The sequence below is a fragment of the Excalfactoria chinensis genome, chromosome 6, assembly GCF_039878825.1.
Source record: "Excalfactoria chinensis isolate bCotChi1 chromosome 6, bCotChi1.hap2, whole genome shotgun sequence".
NCBI lineage: Eukaryota > Metazoa > Chordata > Aves > Galliformes > Phasianidae > Excalfactoria > Excalfactoria chinensis.
The window spans coordinates 37,175,055-37,192,054 of NC_092830.1; the positions used below are offsets into that span (position 1 = coordinate 37,175,055).

Sequence of the window (17,000 nt, forward strand, 5' to 3'; positions counted from 1 at the left end):
CAGTTACACCAGTTTGGATCTCAAAGGCCACACAGCAACAGCTTCAGAATATAAATCCAATGGAGTTTGAAGCTAGCTGGGGATGTTAGAATGTGTCTCTAGAGAGAAAAACAGGAGAATTCCCCATGGGAGGGAAGTCTTTGCAATCAACCTGGTAGCCACCTCCACTTTCTGGAGTTTGGAACAGTTCCTCCTGCATTGGCAGCTGGTCACTTGCCTTGCCATTCCCCCACAGCCTCTGAGTGCAGCACAGCCCATCTGCAGGACTGTCTCTCTTAACATTGCTCCCATTCCCAAGAATACGGGGACAGATTTAACCCCCATACTCCCATGCTGTGTACTTTGGGTTTTCTTTCAGTGTTTATTTGTTTCTACCGTTTTTAGGGCTTTCCCACGTTTTTAAAGGTATGCAGTGTCCCAGGATAAACTCATAAGTGCCTCTTCTAACCCACCCTCACTTGACTGCTAAGAAAGCTAAATCAAAACCAACAACTAAACAAGCACCAGCAAAACAATGGCTCCATGTGAAAGGCAAGGCAGCGTGGTCTCCCCATTGAACGCGCTGCAGCACTGCTCACCCTGCACTCAGCCATGCGCCCTCAGACTTTGCATTGCTACTTCCCCTCACATATTATTTTCTTTTTAAGAAGAGGATGTTAAAATAATTTATAACCATCTGATCAGTCAATGCTGTTCAAATATCCTGCAGTGTAAGTAATTCTTCTCTAAACATACACTGCTGGATGCATTGATTTAATACATCACAGTGAAAGGATAGCTAATGTACATCCTAAATAAACTTAAGGCATTACAATAAAATCCATGCTAATGGCCTCTAATGTAGAAGTTATAAAATAAATATGTCCTTAGTTATAAGGAATAGAGTGATTGAATGTCATTTTTTTTTCTAAATTGCTTTTGAAAATCAAACTTCTTTTATTTCTGCTTCAATGAATCACATTATCTAACCATCCTAATTAAATTACACCATGCCATTGTTTTACCAGGCCCTAAGTGCTTCCTGAATGACATTAAGCACTCCCTGTTCTATTGACTTTCCATTGGTTTCAATGGAGCCGTTGGCACCTTGCAGGGGAGGGCCGTGATGTTCCAAGCTGATGTGGTGCACCATGGAAAACGGTTCTTTATGAAATGGAAGCACTTCTCAAAACCCCCAAACTATTACTGAAAGCCAGTTCTCCTGGCTCAAACGCTTCCAAGCTGTTGATGTAAAAGCCAAGAGTCATATTGCAGACAGTAGCAGGTCCATATGGCATTGTCCCTCCTGAAGAAATCCTGCTTTAAGTGAACTTCTTTTCAAATTTTAATTCATACATTTCAAAACAATGTAAAACAGCAGGTACTTGAATTTAGATGCCTTCATATGGCCTCCATCTGATGCCACCCCACTTAGGAATGCAGGTGCTTTGCAGGGCTGGATCTGACTCAGCCCATCACCATCCATAGAATCATAGAATGGCCTGGGTTGCAAAGGCCCACAGTGCTCATCCAGCTCCAACCCCCTGCTGTGTGCAGGGTCACCAACCAGCAGCCCAGGCTGCCCAGAGCCACATCCAACCTGGCCTTGAATGCCTGCAGGGATGGGGCATCCACAGCCTCCTTGGGCAACCTGTTCCAGTGCCCATGTGTCAGCGGGGTGTTGCTGGGAATGCTGCATTCCCTGGGCATGTCACAAACATTTGGCTTGGTGAGGTGCAGCCGAAGTTCAGTCAGTCTGCAGATAGAATCTTTCTCTGGCCGCTATTGTATCCCTCCCATTCCCTTCCTGCTGGCTGCCTCCTTGCACAACTGAGCTGCTGCCTGGGGCATGTTGCAGGCAGGGATGTTGTTGGGGAACGGCTCTGCTGCAAAGGGCTGCTCTCACTGACATCTCAGCTGCTGCCCATGGAGGGCTGCCTTTCTTTCACCATGCCTCAAATGCAGGTCTTTGCAGCCAGGCCCCCGCTGGTGTCTGCAGAATTTGCAAAGCCACAAGAACATCACAAGTGAAAATTTCCCAAGCAGGGAAACCTCTGTGTAGGTTTTAAAATCATTGTGGAAATAGATTTTTAAAGAGCCACAAGGCTTAAGGCCACCTAAACGTGAAACCATACTAGGAACTGCACTGGGGAGCACATGGTACACATGGTACTTTGCATGCAATTAGGTTTGCATGACTGGTATCAGCTGTGCTCATGCCTGGCACTGCTGCCAGGAGCTCGTCTTACCCTCCTCTTAATGTCTGCAATGCAAGGAAGAAGTCTGCTGGATAATAATTGTATTGAAATGCCTCCTTCCTTTGGTACTGCTTCCACACCCTTTCACTTTAATAGTGAAATGGCGGCATCAAATTGTTTTATGTGTCTCATGAATGTGAACTTCATCCTAAGAAAGGAAACGTGACCACTGATGCTTCCTCAGCCGTTCACCATTTGTTCTTATAGTTTTTTTTCAGGAAGATAAAGCACTGCTGAAGCGCTGTGTTACAAATGCTTTGCATTTTCTGCTGCTTCTTTATTCCTTTGGAAGTGTTGTTTGTGTAGCACCATGTCTTTGTTTTCACAAAAATAGAGACAACCACCAACATTCTGCCTATTTTAAGCAAGTAATCGTTTGATGGTGCATTACCTTTTTCTATGGGTCCATATTTATCTCTATCTCTTTGCCCAGTGAGGCTGTGGATGCCCCCTCCCTGGAAGCACTCAAGGCCAGGCTGGATGGGGCTGTGAGCAACCTGGGCTAGAGGGAGGTGTTCCTGCCTACAGCTGGAGCTGGCACTACATGTTCTTTAGGGTCCCTTCCAACCCAAACCATTCTGTGATTGTATGATTCTAACTATTTAGATATTTAGCAGAAGAACCTCTATAGACGTATCTGAGTCACAGTTAGCAGATCATTGTCTAAATGGGAATTTCTGAGAGCACCCAGGCTAAAATGCAGCTGAACAGCTCCTGTTTGCATCATTTTACACAGTGAACCTGCACTTGTTCCCAGGAAGTGGCTTCTGAGGGATTTAGGAACAACATCCTTGGTGAGATCCATCCATATGCTGTGCCATTCTTTTCCAGCTTTTCACATTGTTTTCCAGGTTACAGACAAAACTATCACAAGGCAATACAATTATCAAATCCAGTCCTCACGTGGCAAAACATTCTTATTTGAGCAGGCCATGTTATAACTGTCCCTTTACACTAAATGTGTCAAGTTTTAGAAGTGTTTAAAACCTTATGTGTCCAGTGTGCACATGTTGTGCCTGGAGAAGCCAACAGATGCTTTAGGGGATGTGCTTTAGCAACCTCTTGCTTCCCAGGTCCACTCCCTGTGTTTAACTTCTTCCTCTGAAAGTTAATTATGAACCTTTTTCTTTAATCTCTTTTACTTTTATTGTTCACTGAAGTGATGAGGGGTGTTCTGAGGTGCTACTGAGACTGCGGGTTGTCTTGGGATGGTCTGCAGAAGCTGTCAGTCGGCCACACGTGCATGCACAATGCTCATGAGTTACTGAAGCAATGCTGGGTTTGTTCATTGTCCACTATTCCTTGCTGTTGTAATTGCAAGAGGAGGGTTTGTCTTCATGGCCAGGGGTTGGCTCTATGGCAATGGTTGGGCTGTAGGGTGCTACGTACAGCCAAGCTGCTGCATGTGTGTGTGATTGTGTTCTGTTCTCCTTATAGATGGAGGAGATTAAGTTTAAAGACAGAGCAGTCTACGTGCTGGAAAGAGAGTTAGGGGTTCAAGCCGGGCATGCCCAGAGACTGCAGCTCCAAAAGGAGGCTTTAGATGAACAACTGTCCCAGATCAAAGAGTCTGACCGGCACCTGGGCAGCCCCAAGCGGGAACTTCCTTATGCAAGTGGTGCAGGAGACGCTTCAGATCATTCGGGAAGCCCCGTAAGCACTTTCACGTGGTTTCACCTAAACAAACGAACGAGCAGAATGACCAAATGGCACCAAGTGACAGAATCTTGATGAGTGCTCTGTGAGCAACAGCTTTCCCATAGTAACCCAGGGGAAACGGAGAGGCATTAATTTCTCGCTCTCGTTCATTAGCTGAATGTTTAACATTTCAAACTGAACCAAATTATGGGAGAGCTTTTGCTTGTTTGTCGTTTTGTTTTCTGGTTTCCTTTGTTTGTTTCTGATACCAGGGTGAAAATTTTCCTCTCTCTCTTCTGTCCTTTCCTTACCGCACCATTCTTCTACCACCTGCCTTAATTTGACCGTTTGACACAATTCTTGCCAACAAATGATGCAAATGCTCTTCTAACCAAGTAATGTATGTGTGCTAGCTCTTGGAACTGCTGATAATGTACTGTGCAAGCAGATGTGCAAGGCTGCTTTACAGAGGGAGGCGGGTGAAGGTGACCCGTGCACAAGCACTAGGAAGCCCAGCGGTGCCGCACTCCCTGCTCCCCCATCCTCGCGCTGCAATTGCTTTCAGTGGGCTGGAAAGTCAATTAGAAACCTGTTAACTCTTCTTTCCTATCTCTTTTCTACAACACAATATCCCAAACATTAAATCTTAGTCATCTTTTCACGATGTTTTGTTTTTCTTTTTAATTGTAAAAATAGCACCTTTCTGCTTTTGCCTTAATTTGCTAACAGCAGAAAGCTTCGGTTAACTAACCTTGTACGTCTCACATTTGCCAGTGTTCTCCATTGCTGATTCTCATCAAGATTTCTTTTGCAACAGCCTTGATTTTCTCAGTAGAAGTGCAAGTAGTCACACATGAGCAAAGCGATCTATTTTGTTCTTTATCCCAAGCCTCTCCTGCACCTGTTGAATGAGGAATCATAGACCTCCTGAAAGTGCCACCGGGACTGAGAACACTAATTTGCTTCTTCTGATTTGTGCTCAACTTCTGCCAAACATCAGAATAAGTACTAGAGGAGGACAAAACAGCACGTCACACCTGTAAACAGATGTAACTTTTCTCTGATTCTGAATGAGAACAGCTACCTGTATTTCTCTTCATTTATGAATTGATTTAAGCATTTTCACTCAGATAAAGTGCTACCCCATTTGCTTTATGAGTGACCCTACAGAACCCAATAAGGGCCACAGCTTTATGGAAGAGAGCTTATGCAATGGTGTAATTGCATGGATTTTCCCCATTTGTATGTCAGTACTCCTGGTACCATCTTCTTATAACAAAAGTCCTCGGAGTGGGTGACGTGTCTGAAACACTCAGTTCAACAGTGGCATACATTGGAAACACTGCCTTGTTTGTTTGGTTTTTTATATTTTCTTTTATATTTCCAAGTTTAGCATTTGTCACCTTGTATTTACATACACATACTTCTGCATTTGCATACTTTGTTACATTTTCACTCTTGCCTTTCCATCGGTCCCATCCTGCAGCTCTCAGTGGTCATTTCCACTAAGGCCATACCCTACAATCTTCCATCCGATAGTTTTGAAATATTCGGATTCGGGATAAGAAAGAGGCTGAGCTTTGAATAGCACTGATATTCCCCGTGCACCCAGGAGCAGTTATTTGCAGTTGATCTTTGTTTTAGGAACAGCAGTTGGATGAAAAGGATGCCCGGCGCTTCCAACTGAAAATCGCCGAGCTGAGCGCCATCATCAGGAAGCTGGAGGACCGCAATGCGCTGCTGTCAGAGGAGAGGAACGAGCTGGTGAGCAGCAGGGATGGGCAACGTGATGGCACAGCACACTAATCACACTGATTCTTGTGTATAAAACAATGACTTTAAAGAAGGAATTGTTAAGAATCACCACCTCCCCTACAAAGACAGGCCGAAGGAGCTGGGCTTGATCAGCCTGGAGAAAAGAAGGCTGCAGGGGGACCTCACTGCAGCCTTTCAGTACCTGAAGGAAGCCTATAAGCAGGGGGTAGTCAGCTCTTTGAAAGGGTAGATAACAGCAGCACAAGGGGAAATGGTTTGATGGTGAAGGAGGGAAGATTGAGGTTGGATGTCAGGGGGAATTCTTTACTATGAGAGTGTTGAGGTGCTGGATCAGCTGCCTGGAGGGGCTGTGGATGCCCCATCCATCCCTGGAGGTGTTCGAGGCCAGGTTGGATGGGGCCCTGGGCAGCCTGGCCTGGTATTCAGTGTGGAGGCTGGTTGCCCTGCATGCAACCAGCAGTTGCATGGGGTGGGGGGAGTGGAGCTTCTTGATCCTTGAGATCCCTTCCAACCCAGTGATTCTGCTATTCTGTGACTATCTGATTATAGTTATTTTCAATAAATACGTTTCCTACATTGCATATTTGTTGCACACCTCACAAGCAAGGAAGGACCCACTTCCCAGTGGGCTAAACTAAGAGTTTCCTGATATATTCTGCTATGTACTAGGAGAAAGTACTGCTACTATGGTTGTGAAAGAAAATGATTAATTTATTTGATAAAAAGTAATTGCTCCTGAGGTGTCAATTCTTTCTTAATTCTTTCAGTTAAAACGCCTCAGAGAAGCTGAAAGTCAGTACAAGCCCATCCTGGACAAAAACAAACGCCTCAGCAGGAAGAATGAGGAGCTGTCACACGCCTTACGTCGAATGGAAAATAAGCTAAAATTTGTAACACAGGAAAACATAGCAATGGTAAGTGTGGGAGTGAGCGACAGCCCAGGGGAACAGGCAGCACATGCCCACAGGGCAACATCACAGCATGTGAGGGGGTTGGGAGCCCCTTCTCCTTCCAGCTGTTTGCTGTGACACTCTGGGTGGTTTGTGGCTTCAGCTTATTTTGTTATGTATAGCATGCTTTATTTTGGTCCAGAAGAACAATAGTTCTGAAGAAAAGGAACTCTGTGAGCTCTGTGGATGTTGATCAAACGGCTGCTTGGTCAAAAAGAGCCATTACAATGTGAACACAAAGCAGTTCACTTCAGCTTTGGCTTTTGTGCTGGGGTCACCCATCACCCCAAGGGAGCCCACGTCTTCGGTGCTCTCCCTTCCCCTCCAGTGTTACCTCCATCACTGCTGGCAGCCATCAGCAACAGCTGTTGGTGGTGACACTCACGGGTGTCATCACCACGGGGCCAACCTCAGTCCCTAGTCATCCTAGAGCACAGCAACCCGGGCTGCTGCAGGTGGACACAAGTGCACAACACAGCAGGCAGTGCTGGTGGCCCCAGCCCAAGCGCCTTCTCCAGCAGAACAGAACCAAGGGGCAGCTGCGAGCACAGCTATGTGTGCATTAATAGCTGGGAATGGGAAAGGCTGGATGCAGCTCTTCAGCAAAGCCTCTGGATCATTTCCTCTTCTGCCACATTGGTTTCTTTCAGAGGCAAAGAGCAGGAGCAATGAGGAGACCGAGCTCCTTAAATGACCTCGACCACAACCAGGAAGAAAGAGAAGTGGATCTCCTGAGACTACAAATCATCGAGCAGCAGAATATCATTGACGAGCTCTCCAAGGTAAGATGGAACAGTGCCACGCTGACACGAGGCCAACTAAGGACACATACAAAGGAAGGGAAGCTCAAGGGCGGGCACATCTGGGGTGCTATTGAGCAAAGGAAGGGAAGCTCAAGCAGGCACAGCAGCAGAGGGAGCACAGCTGGCGTCTGTGTGATCAGCAGACACTGACCTAAATCTTGGTGATTTGTGGTACAGCGTCTGGGCAGGATCCTTCCATACCATGTGGTGCTTGCACAGCACAACCACTGCAGTGCTCCCTGCACACACACCAGTGGCCAGATCCTGCAGCAGCAAAGCAAACTGCCTGGGCTCCTTCAACCAGAGCAGCACCAGGCCTGAGAAAAATGGGTTTGTTTTATTTGTGGGCTGTTCTTTTTGTACTCTCTTGCTGAAGTTATTTTATTCTTCTTTTTGTTAGACCCTGGAAACTGCTGGCTATGTGAAGAGTGTCATGGTACGTGTGACACTAACCTTACCCTCATCTTTTTGCGTACTTTAAATTGCAGTTCATGAAAAGTGCACAAGGGACAACATTTATTGTCACTTTCCTCCCTCTTTGGACAGCCAAGTAACTCAGGCTCTGTCCCAGTGCCTTTACCACTGAAGGCCCTATCAGCAATTGTTCTTTGGACAACAATGCTGTGCCAGTGTGGAGCAGAGCTCTGCTGGGAGAGGAAAGCATTCCCCTGCCCCAAGGATGCCACAAATGGCAGCAGGGCCAGTTCATCCCGATGGCACAGCACGTGGTGCCCATCTCTGGGACAGCTCTGCCACATCACAGTGGTGTCTTCAAGCTAATATCCCAGCCTTGCCTCACTGTACCCACAGCAGCTCCCCGACAGGGCTCTGCACAGCTCATCCCTTTGCTGTTGGTGACCAAGATTTCATTAGGTTTAGCCGTCAGTATGTACCAAAAAGGTGTACTGTTTTGCTTTCCATTGCTAACTGTGCAGCAAAGCTATGTTGCCAAGTGAAAAACAAGAGTTTGATTTTCTCTGTTGCTGTGGATAATGCAGGAGGGGCACATTGTTGGTGTCCCAGCATCAGCACACCCTCCAGCAAAGGGCTGATGAGGGGTGTGGGAGATCATCCTTGTAGGAATTCACTGGCTCTTCAGCTCCAGAGTTTGCCTGATGTTCCATCCAGAATAATACTAACAAAATAATCAGCACATTAAAAAATTAACAGCACTCTATGGAAAGAGTCATAATTACCAGCAAAGAGAAAAACTGGCTGGCAGCAGTACAGGCTCAACCCCTTCATCAGAGTCACTGAGAGCTGCACATCCTTGGGGAACGCAGGCGGGTTTGGCTTGGGCTTGTTGTTAATCGACTTTTGGATGTGCTTATTGCAAACAGCCTCAGAACTCTGAGTGTTTTGGGCAATGACATGCATGGCACAGGGCAGTCACAGGGCTGGGCTCTGTTTTTGTCCCAGGACAGAGCCTCACTGCATGGAGATGCAGAACAGAGCGGGGTACAGAGAAGTGTCTGTGCTGTCCTGCTTTTGTTTTGCTATTTGGATTATCATAACCATGAAAAACATTGACAGTCGTTAACTGCAAACTCAGAAGAATTTGGAGCAGAATTAAAACCTGTCCAGCACTTCCATCACCGCTCTTTGGTTGCCCTGTGACTATGAAAACTGCTGTGGTTAACTTAATTAACGGCTCTGTGTCTGGCTCTTTCAGGAACGTGATAAGCTGTTAAGGTATAGGAAGCAAAGAAAAAAAATGACAAGAATTCCTAAGGTAAAAGAAAAACAGCACGAAAAGGTTGGTTTGTGGTGGGCACAGTGGGCACGGGGGCTGTGAAGGCAGGGGGGGGAGCAGGGTCTGAGTGCAGGGCCCACAGCAGGTGGCCTGGATGGCACAGCCTGAGGGCAGGGCTGGCGGTGGTGTCCCCCAGGGTGTGTGCACACAAACCCCAAAGGCTGCAGGGTATGGAGAGGATCCCTACAGCCCTGCCCACAGCAGGCCCAGCGGCTGAGTGTGGGACACACTGACACCTCTCTCTGGCCAGAAGCCGGTGGTGGAGACATTTTTCGGCTACGATGAAGAAGCCTCCTTGGAGTCTGATGGGTCCTCTATCTCATATCAAACGGATCGGACGGACCAGACCCCGTGCACCCCTGATGATGACCTGGAAGAGGTATTCATAGAGCTGCACAGTGACAGCTGGGTGCTGTGTCTTTGAGGCATTGAACCCTGCTGTCACCGCACGGTGACTCCTGGGCTGCTCATTTCTGGCCAGCTCTGACCACAGAACTACAGAGCGGTGCTGGAGTCACACTGGGTGTGATGGTTAATGTTGGTGGGTCTCAGGTTTTTGGTAACTTCACAGCTCTTAGCCAAACTGGAAATACTGTTATCCTAAGAACACTGGATCTAGAGTGGGTCTATAGAGGGGAGGTCCCAGGAGCCCAGGGGCTGGGTGCTCTGAGGACGGCCTCCCATGGTTCTCCTGCACACAGCCTGCACCCCAGTTCTCCTCTGTCATCTGGAGCTTGGAATGAGTGCAGCCATGAGCAGGGTGACTGTGCAGCCCTGTGTTCTGCAGCCAGCACAGTGCTGGGGAGGAGCTGGCTCCCTGCAATGCTCTCAGGATGTGGTTTTTCTGGGACTCTGAGTGTGTGTAATGAGGGGAAGGGATTGTTTCCAACACTGCACACTGCTTCCCTACAAACGCACTCCCTTGTGTGTGCCAGCCCTGATAGCTGTTCCTTGGCTTAACGAGAGCCTTGTAATAAACAGAACTTCCTAACAATGACAGCAGCCACTGCAGGCTATGATTGCTGCAGTTTCTCTTCTGTCACTTTGTCTGATTCAAGGGTTGTAATCAGATCTCTTGGTTATGAAACAGAACCTGAACTATTCCTATTTCTACCCTAGAAGACGCATGAGTTGTTGCCAGGTGAGAGCTGCACTGCAGGAGGCTGAACCTATTTTTTGGAGCCTATTTACTTTTCACTCTTTTATTGCCATTTTCCCTGTGCAGACAGCTCTGAGTTTCTGCATGTGCCCACGGTGTCATTTCATCTCATGTAGAGTGAAATACTGTGGTCAGCCTGACATGGAATCACACAGTGCTGGAGGTGGTAAGGAGGGGAAAGAAGATGAAAGGTGCTCTTCCTGTTGATGTCACCATTTCTGCAATTGTTGCTCCAGATTCCTGTTTTAATAACTGAGATGTCAGCTGTGGGTCAGTCTGCAGACTGGAAACCTATCGGTGGTGCAAGCAAGCTGTGGTTTTGCCTCTAAATGTGAAGGCTTGACCTGCTAAAGTAGTACCTGGTCATCCAGCCTCTGGTTTGTGACTCAGATGGAAGTTCTTATCTTCTCAAAGAGGGGGAGATTCCTATTGCATTCTCATAGGAACTCCAGCACTTTTAGAGAAAGCGATTATCTGCTCATCTTATTTTTTAATCTCTCATTGCAGAATAAACTAAATAAGCAACTGGCACAAATGAGGTTTGTTTTGAACCATTTCAGGGCATGGCCAAAGAAGAGACAGAACTGCGGTTCCGGCAGCTGACGATGGAGTACCAGGCTCTGCAGCGCGCATACGCCCTATTGCAGGAACAGGTCGGAGGAACATTGGATGCAGAGCGAGAAGTTAAGGTCTAAATGGCTTATATTACATGCACTAAAGGGCTGTTGTTGTGTGCGCCGTGCTCGTTGTACCTCTTCACACTGCAGGGTGTCAGCTGCCCTCCAGCTCCTGGCTGGGCTGCAGGACTGGGGTCCCAGCACACAATGGGGGGCCCCAAGGGGGTCCCATCCCCACCTCAACCTTGCTGAGGGAACCACAGTGAATGTGTTCTGCTGTTTTCACCTCTTGATCAGATTAAGAGAAATTCAGCCAGATTTAACTATTTATCTATTTATTTAATGGGAAAGCCTTAAAATTAAGCTCTCTTTCTATAAAAACCCAGTATGGGTGACCATACGTGCATAATGCCTGCTATTCAATTCCTCTGGATTCAGATGACATGATTCTTTATAACATGGATTATAGCCCCCAAATCCATGTTCTTAGTGACATTTCCAAGTGCTCTGTGCAGCTCTGCCTGGCCCACATGGCCACGTGGCTCCACCGCCCCGAGTGGCATTTCCTTATCAGATGAAAGATGTTCTGTCATGAGGAGTCTGCTCTGTGCTCCAAGGACATCGTGTGTCATGTAGATGCTGGGGCACAGAGCACAAGGGAGAACACAGCTGGTAAAGGATGATCCCTGCTTTCAGCTGGCAGTCTGAAGCCTAAGAGAACCATGCAGGCAAAGCAACCGAAAAAGGATCATTTTTGTTTGTAAATGACAGGATAAAGAGGAGAGAAATGGTTTGAATAAGAAATTGCACAATGAACATAGCACAGCTAGTGACAGTTCCATGTACTCTCCAGCAAACATGCAGGGAGGTGTTGGCTGTTTAAGTAAGGAGGAAGCTACAAGCATGGGTGAAAATGACAGACCATGCAGTGAGAGCAGCAGGGAGGGCACAAAGTGCACAGGGAGCAGTGCATGCTGTCACTGTGCCACTGCTCACACAGTGCTCTCTGCTGTGTCCCACATCACTCCTTGTGCTTCATGGTGAGATGAATGCATGCATTACCTGCTGGAGTCACCCACCTCGTTCTGGAGCACAGAGGGCTGCCAGCTGCACCTGCTGTGTTCTGCTGTCACAAGCCATGTGTCCTTTCCCATTCTAGTTCCTACCCACCAGGATGTTGCTTATCTGAAATCTTAAAGTTGTCGTGCCATCTCGTAGGCTTCATTTTACAATGAGTGACCAAATTTACCCTGCCATAGAGCATTTAAAATGATTTGTTAAAAGGATTTGATGCTTTAAGCATTTTCCCTATCTGTGTTAGCTTTCGGCTCTTAGGGAGAGTTGTATTTACTTATTTATTTCTGTGCTGTTTTTCCCTCCTCTCCTACAGACACGTGAGCAGCTCCAAGCAGAGATACACCGATCCCAGGCTCAGATAGAGGACCTGGAAAAGGCCCTGGCAGAGCAGGGGCAGGTAATGCCCCCCAGCCCCCACCCCATCCCAGGGGCAGCCACAGTGCAGTGTGGGCAGGGGGTGGGAGGTGAGGGAAGGATGGCCATTCTCTAACAAAATGTTTGGTTTGCATGCATTACATGCATTATGAGTTGCTTTGTTGCATCATAGGCAATAACAGAGTTGCAATTTCCCATGCAACATTGTTCCTCACTGTATGTGTGATTTAATGAACGATGTGCTTCTGTGCTTGTGCCAAACACTGCCAGTTTTCAGCCCTTCTATCAACCATTTGTGTTTCCCAGGACATGAAGTGGATTGAGGAGAAGCAAGCACTGTACAGAAGGAACCAAGAACTTGTGGAAAAGGTGCCCAGCACCTCTACTGGTATTATTCAGCTAACATCTATTGCTGATGGAATGCAGCAAATTGTACCAACGCACACTGCTTTCTTGTACAGATAAAACAAATGGAAGCAGAGGAGGCTCGCCTGAAGCACGATGTGCAAGATGCCAAAGACCAGAACGAGCTCCTGGAGTTCAGGATCCTGGAGCTGGAGGTGAGCTCGCACTGCAGGGCTGTGCTGCTGCCCCACGCTGTGTCACAAGGCCTGGGGCACCATGGCTGGGCCCGTCCCACACTGCCATGTTGCTGTATGACAGAGTGCTCAGTTAAAGTGCTAACAAGAAGAAAAGTACCCCAAGTTATTTTCAGCATGGCCTCCGTGCCCATGGCAGGGCTGCTCTGCCCACCGTGCCCATGGCAGGGCTGCTCTGCCCAGCTGCTAGAGACAGTCCTGGTGCACGTAACAATAACATCAGTGCAGTAACCAGACAATCACTGTTCTTTCAGGAGAGAGAAAGAAGATCGCCTGCTATCAACTTCCACCACATTCCCTTCACGGAGGGGAAAAGCCCTCTCCAGGTTTACTGCGAGGCAGAAGGTGTCACAGTAAGGGATCCTCACATCTGCTTCTCCTTTCTCTAAATCAAATCCGACCCTGCTCTGACTCCTGGTTTTCCGTTCCTCTCTCATCAGGACATAGTAGTGGCAGAGCTGATGAAAAAATTGGACATTTTAGGGGATAACGCCGTAAGTGTATGTTCCTTTAATATATTGTGCATGCTTTGGTATGCATTGTCCTTATGTTGATTGCAACAAAGCTGCTTGGGTTGCAATGGCCAAAGCTGTCTGCAGCGCAGGCACTGAGCTAGATGCTGCGTGTTCCCCAGCTTGTCGAGGCTTTTGATTGCCTTCTCACAAGTGCTGCGCAGGACCTTGATGCCACAGTGTTGCTTTTAAATTGCCAAAGAATGATTTAGGAAACACTTTGAAAGTTTGGTTTTCATGCTTGTTTTCTTTCTCTCCCGGCTGCTCACACATGGTTTGTTCTCTGCATTTGCTCTACATTTCCGTTATAACGCCTGCGTGTTTTAGTTTTGCCCAATACCAAAAGCATTTAAATGGAGGCAGGATAATACATAACAAGTTACAGCAGCAATAGGAGGACAAGCAAGTAGTGAGAAGTTTGAAAGCATTTCACCTGTATCAAGTTGAAGTGATTGTGCACATACACATCTCATGTACACCCACACACGTGTGCAGCCCTGCAGGCAGGAGATAGCGGGGGAATCAGAAGATACTGAAGTAATTAGCAATATTTACTGCTGCTGCAATGAATGATGCTTGCATTGGCAGAAGCATGACAAATCCCAAAACCTCTGGGGTGTGAGGAATAAAGCATGCGCTTAAAGCTGAGCTCCAGTGAGTGAGGCTGACCCTGGGAAAGGCAGAAAGATAACCCCTATTCATCTGTTAGTGCATGAGGGACTGCAAGCAGTGATGGCAGGTTAGTCCCATGCCCAGGAGTCACCTCCCACCCCTGCTGTTCCAGCCTTGTGCCCACAATCACACCTGTTGTGCATGCAAGGAAAGGCCAAGGACTGCATCTCTTCTCTAAGAGCACGTCCCACAAAGCTTGGTTTTGTGTGGTGCAGCTGCTTTTATTCCCTGCTGGACAAAAACAAGATCCGGTGTCTGCGTCTTCTTACTTAATGCCAGAGTTTTAGAACTGCCCACCTTTGTGACCACCATTCAGCACTAGTAGCTAATTACAGCTGCTCATGCAGCAACACTGTGTTACAATGCTATCTTTATTTGCCTCAGTTTATTGTTGCTTGAATGCATTTAATTTCCTATTTATCTCACACAGCAGTGGCCCAGCGTTGGGTTACTTGCCAGGCGCCGGGGCTTGTTGTAATTCTTCTCTGATCTTGTGCAGAACCTGACCAATGAGGAGCAAGTTGTTGTCATACAAGCAAGGACAGTTCTCACGTTGGCTGAAAAGGTAACGGCTGTGGAGCCCCACAGTGAGCCCTGGTGCTCAGAACAGCTGCTGGAGGTGCTGGGGATGAATCAGAAGGTGTTCGCCAAAGGCCAGGATTCCCTATGGGGCACTACACCTGAATGGGCTCCTGTCAGAATAAAGAGCAAATTCGAGCCATGTGCACGAACTGATTGCTTTAAAAAGCTATTTAATTAGGAAAACATTGGAGGGCAAATGGTAAACTCTGAATTAATGCCTTTTGCCATCACCGATTTTTATAGAAGCAAAGGTGTCACAGTAGGTTCCATCCTTCCCCCGTCAATTAGTGAAGCTCCCTGCATGTTTGCAATGCACAGATGCACTCTGAAGTCCCAGTGAGGGCTGACTGCTTCCTGTGGCCATGTGCCTCAGCAGCCCCCAGCCTCTGCCTCAGCCCTGCTCTCTTTGTGTGCACAGTGGCTCCAGCAGATTGAGGTGACCGAGTCCGCACTGCAGCAGAAGATGCTGGATCTGGAGAATGAAAAGGTATGGGAATGGGAGGGTGAAACTGCAAGAAGGCAGGAAGGGCAGGCACAGCACTGACCCCACCTCCCTGTGCACCAGGAGCTGTTCAGCAAGCAGAAGGGCTACCTGGATGAGGAGCTGGACTTCAGGAAGCAGTCCTTGGACCAGGCAAACAAGGTGAGGATCAGGCAGCATCAGCAAGATCCATTTATCCCCTGTAAGGTGTGTGCTGTGCTGTCTCCAGAAATGCTCCCTGCCACTGCTGCTCATGGAGTGACCCAAGGACTGCATGGGTGGCATGCTGAGCAAATCCTCTGTGCCCTGATCACATAATGATGTCCTTATGGATGGTGGTCCTTGGGTATGCACAGCCCCTGCAGGATTGGGACCTGAATGGAAGGTTATTAAACACACATTTAAGTTTAGCAGAGGCTGTAGTTAATGACAGTGCTTTTCTTTATGGCCTTTGCCACCAAAATACCTGGAGATATTATGGGATTCTGCAAGCTTGAAATGAAACTGCTGTTAGGTGAGTTTTGTTGCGCACACTAATAGATCCTGTGCCATTTCAGCCACCTCCTCAGCCCTCAGCTGATCTACTTCCTCCGGTTAAATGAAGTACATACATAGTCTGAAAGGCATAAATGCATACATTGACCTATAGATTTAGCCTATTCCTTTGGTTTCCCTTAAATCCTGAGGACAGTTATGTTTCCTGAGAAGCCTTTTTTTGGAAGCCCATTATCCACTCGGATGCCAAAGCACTTGGGAGAGCTTTCAGGACACTTTCTGGTCCTGTGAGGATGACTTAAGCCTGGTTTGGCAAAACACATAGCTTGGTGCTCCTTATCTGCCACTCAAGCAGAAGGAAGGAGCACAGTGAAGTGAGTCTTAGACCGCGCAGAACTGGCTGAGGATTATCTGCACTTCCCCATATACTCAGGCAGCGCAGTGGCTTTCTTCATGCACTCAGACGTGGGCTGAAAGCAGCCAGAAAGCTTTGTTCCTCCCTGAAATTCCAATGGTAAAAACCTTTTTGATTTGTGTAACTTGTCTCACATCCATGTTCCCTTTGTGCTCCCCAAGATGAGCTGCTGCTAATCTCCCCCGCAGCCACAGCCAAGCCGATTAGCAGCCGGAACCGCCACGCTTTTTGCATGGTTTTCACTCCCTTGATTGCTGCTGAGGATTTTGTTCCGAGAAACGCTTTGTCACACAGAGTACAACTGCCCCCAAGACATGAATTTCCCAGTTCTTTCCATTTTATTCACAACTCACTTGAAGCAGAGAGGTACAATGGTGCGTAAGCAAGGTGTGGGGCCCAGAGGTGCAACGTGTTCCCAGCAGTGGGGTTTTGTTAGGGCAGGTATGGTCAGCCGGCTTGCTGGGGTTATTGCTACAAGTGGAAGGAGAACCTTCTTGTATATCCCACCATCCCCACAGAGACACAGCAACTACTGCTGCTCTCACCTGTCTGCAGCTCCAAAGAGTAATTCCTTGTTCTTCTTCCAAACACGAGTGTCATTCTGTCTTGTCGCTGCTATGTCATAATAAGAAAACAGCGACAGCCACCAACAGCAGCCTCCAAAATGGAGCAAATTGCTCGTTTTTAATTCAGCTGAATTATCACAGCTGACATCTCTGGCATTTGCAGCCAGCCCAGAGGTTCCAACCACACCACTTTGTCTTCTCCCTCTCTCCGCACGGCTGTCTGCCAACTCCAGGAAAGCAGGAGCTGACACCCACCTGTTTGGGTGGCACACTGAGCCCTCCCAGCAGCCACA

The 17,000-nt window shown here is 47.6% G+C and overlaps 1 protein-coding gene across 41 annotated transcripts in view; it reads left to right on the top strand.

The window, feature by feature from the left end:
- The window catches only part of JAKMIP3 (Janus kinase and microtubule interacting protein 3), a 50,076-nt gene that overhangs the window by 24,921 nt on the left and 8,155 nt on the right, over positions 1-17,000 (top strand). For 6 of the 41 annotated variants that reach the window (XM_072340506.1, XM_072340495.1, XM_072340517.1 and 3 more), the window contains 16 exons: positions 3,675-3,890; positions 5,520-5,639; positions 6,419-6,565; positions 7,252-7,383; positions 7,805-7,840; positions 9,077-9,136; positions 9,408-9,536; positions 10,877-11,005; positions 12,324-12,407; positions 12,692-12,754; positions 12,847-12,945; positions 13,239-13,337; positions 13,425-13,484; positions 14,668-14,733; positions 15,169-15,237; positions 15,316-15,393. In XM_072340506.1, the coding sequence (XP_072196607.1) occupies positions 3,675-3,890; positions 5,520-5,639; positions 6,419-6,565; positions 7,252-7,383; positions 7,805-7,840; positions 9,077-9,136; positions 9,408-9,536; positions 10,877-11,005; positions 12,324-12,407; positions 12,692-12,754; positions 12,847-12,945; positions 13,239-13,337; positions 13,425-13,484; positions 14,668-14,733; positions 15,169-15,237; positions 15,316-15,393 (1,587 nt within the window). The remainder of the gene's footprint in view (positions 1-3,674; positions 3,891-5,519; positions 5,640-6,418; positions 6,566-7,251; positions 7,384-7,804; positions 7,841-9,076; positions 9,137-9,407; positions 9,537-10,876; positions 11,006-12,323; positions 12,408-12,691; positions 12,755-12,846; positions 12,946-13,238; positions 13,338-13,424; positions 13,485-14,667; positions 14,734-15,168; positions 15,238-15,315; positions 15,394-17,000) is intronic. The other 35 variants (XM_072340509.1, XM_072340499.1, XM_072340518.1 and 32 more) reach the window with 21 other exon arrangements.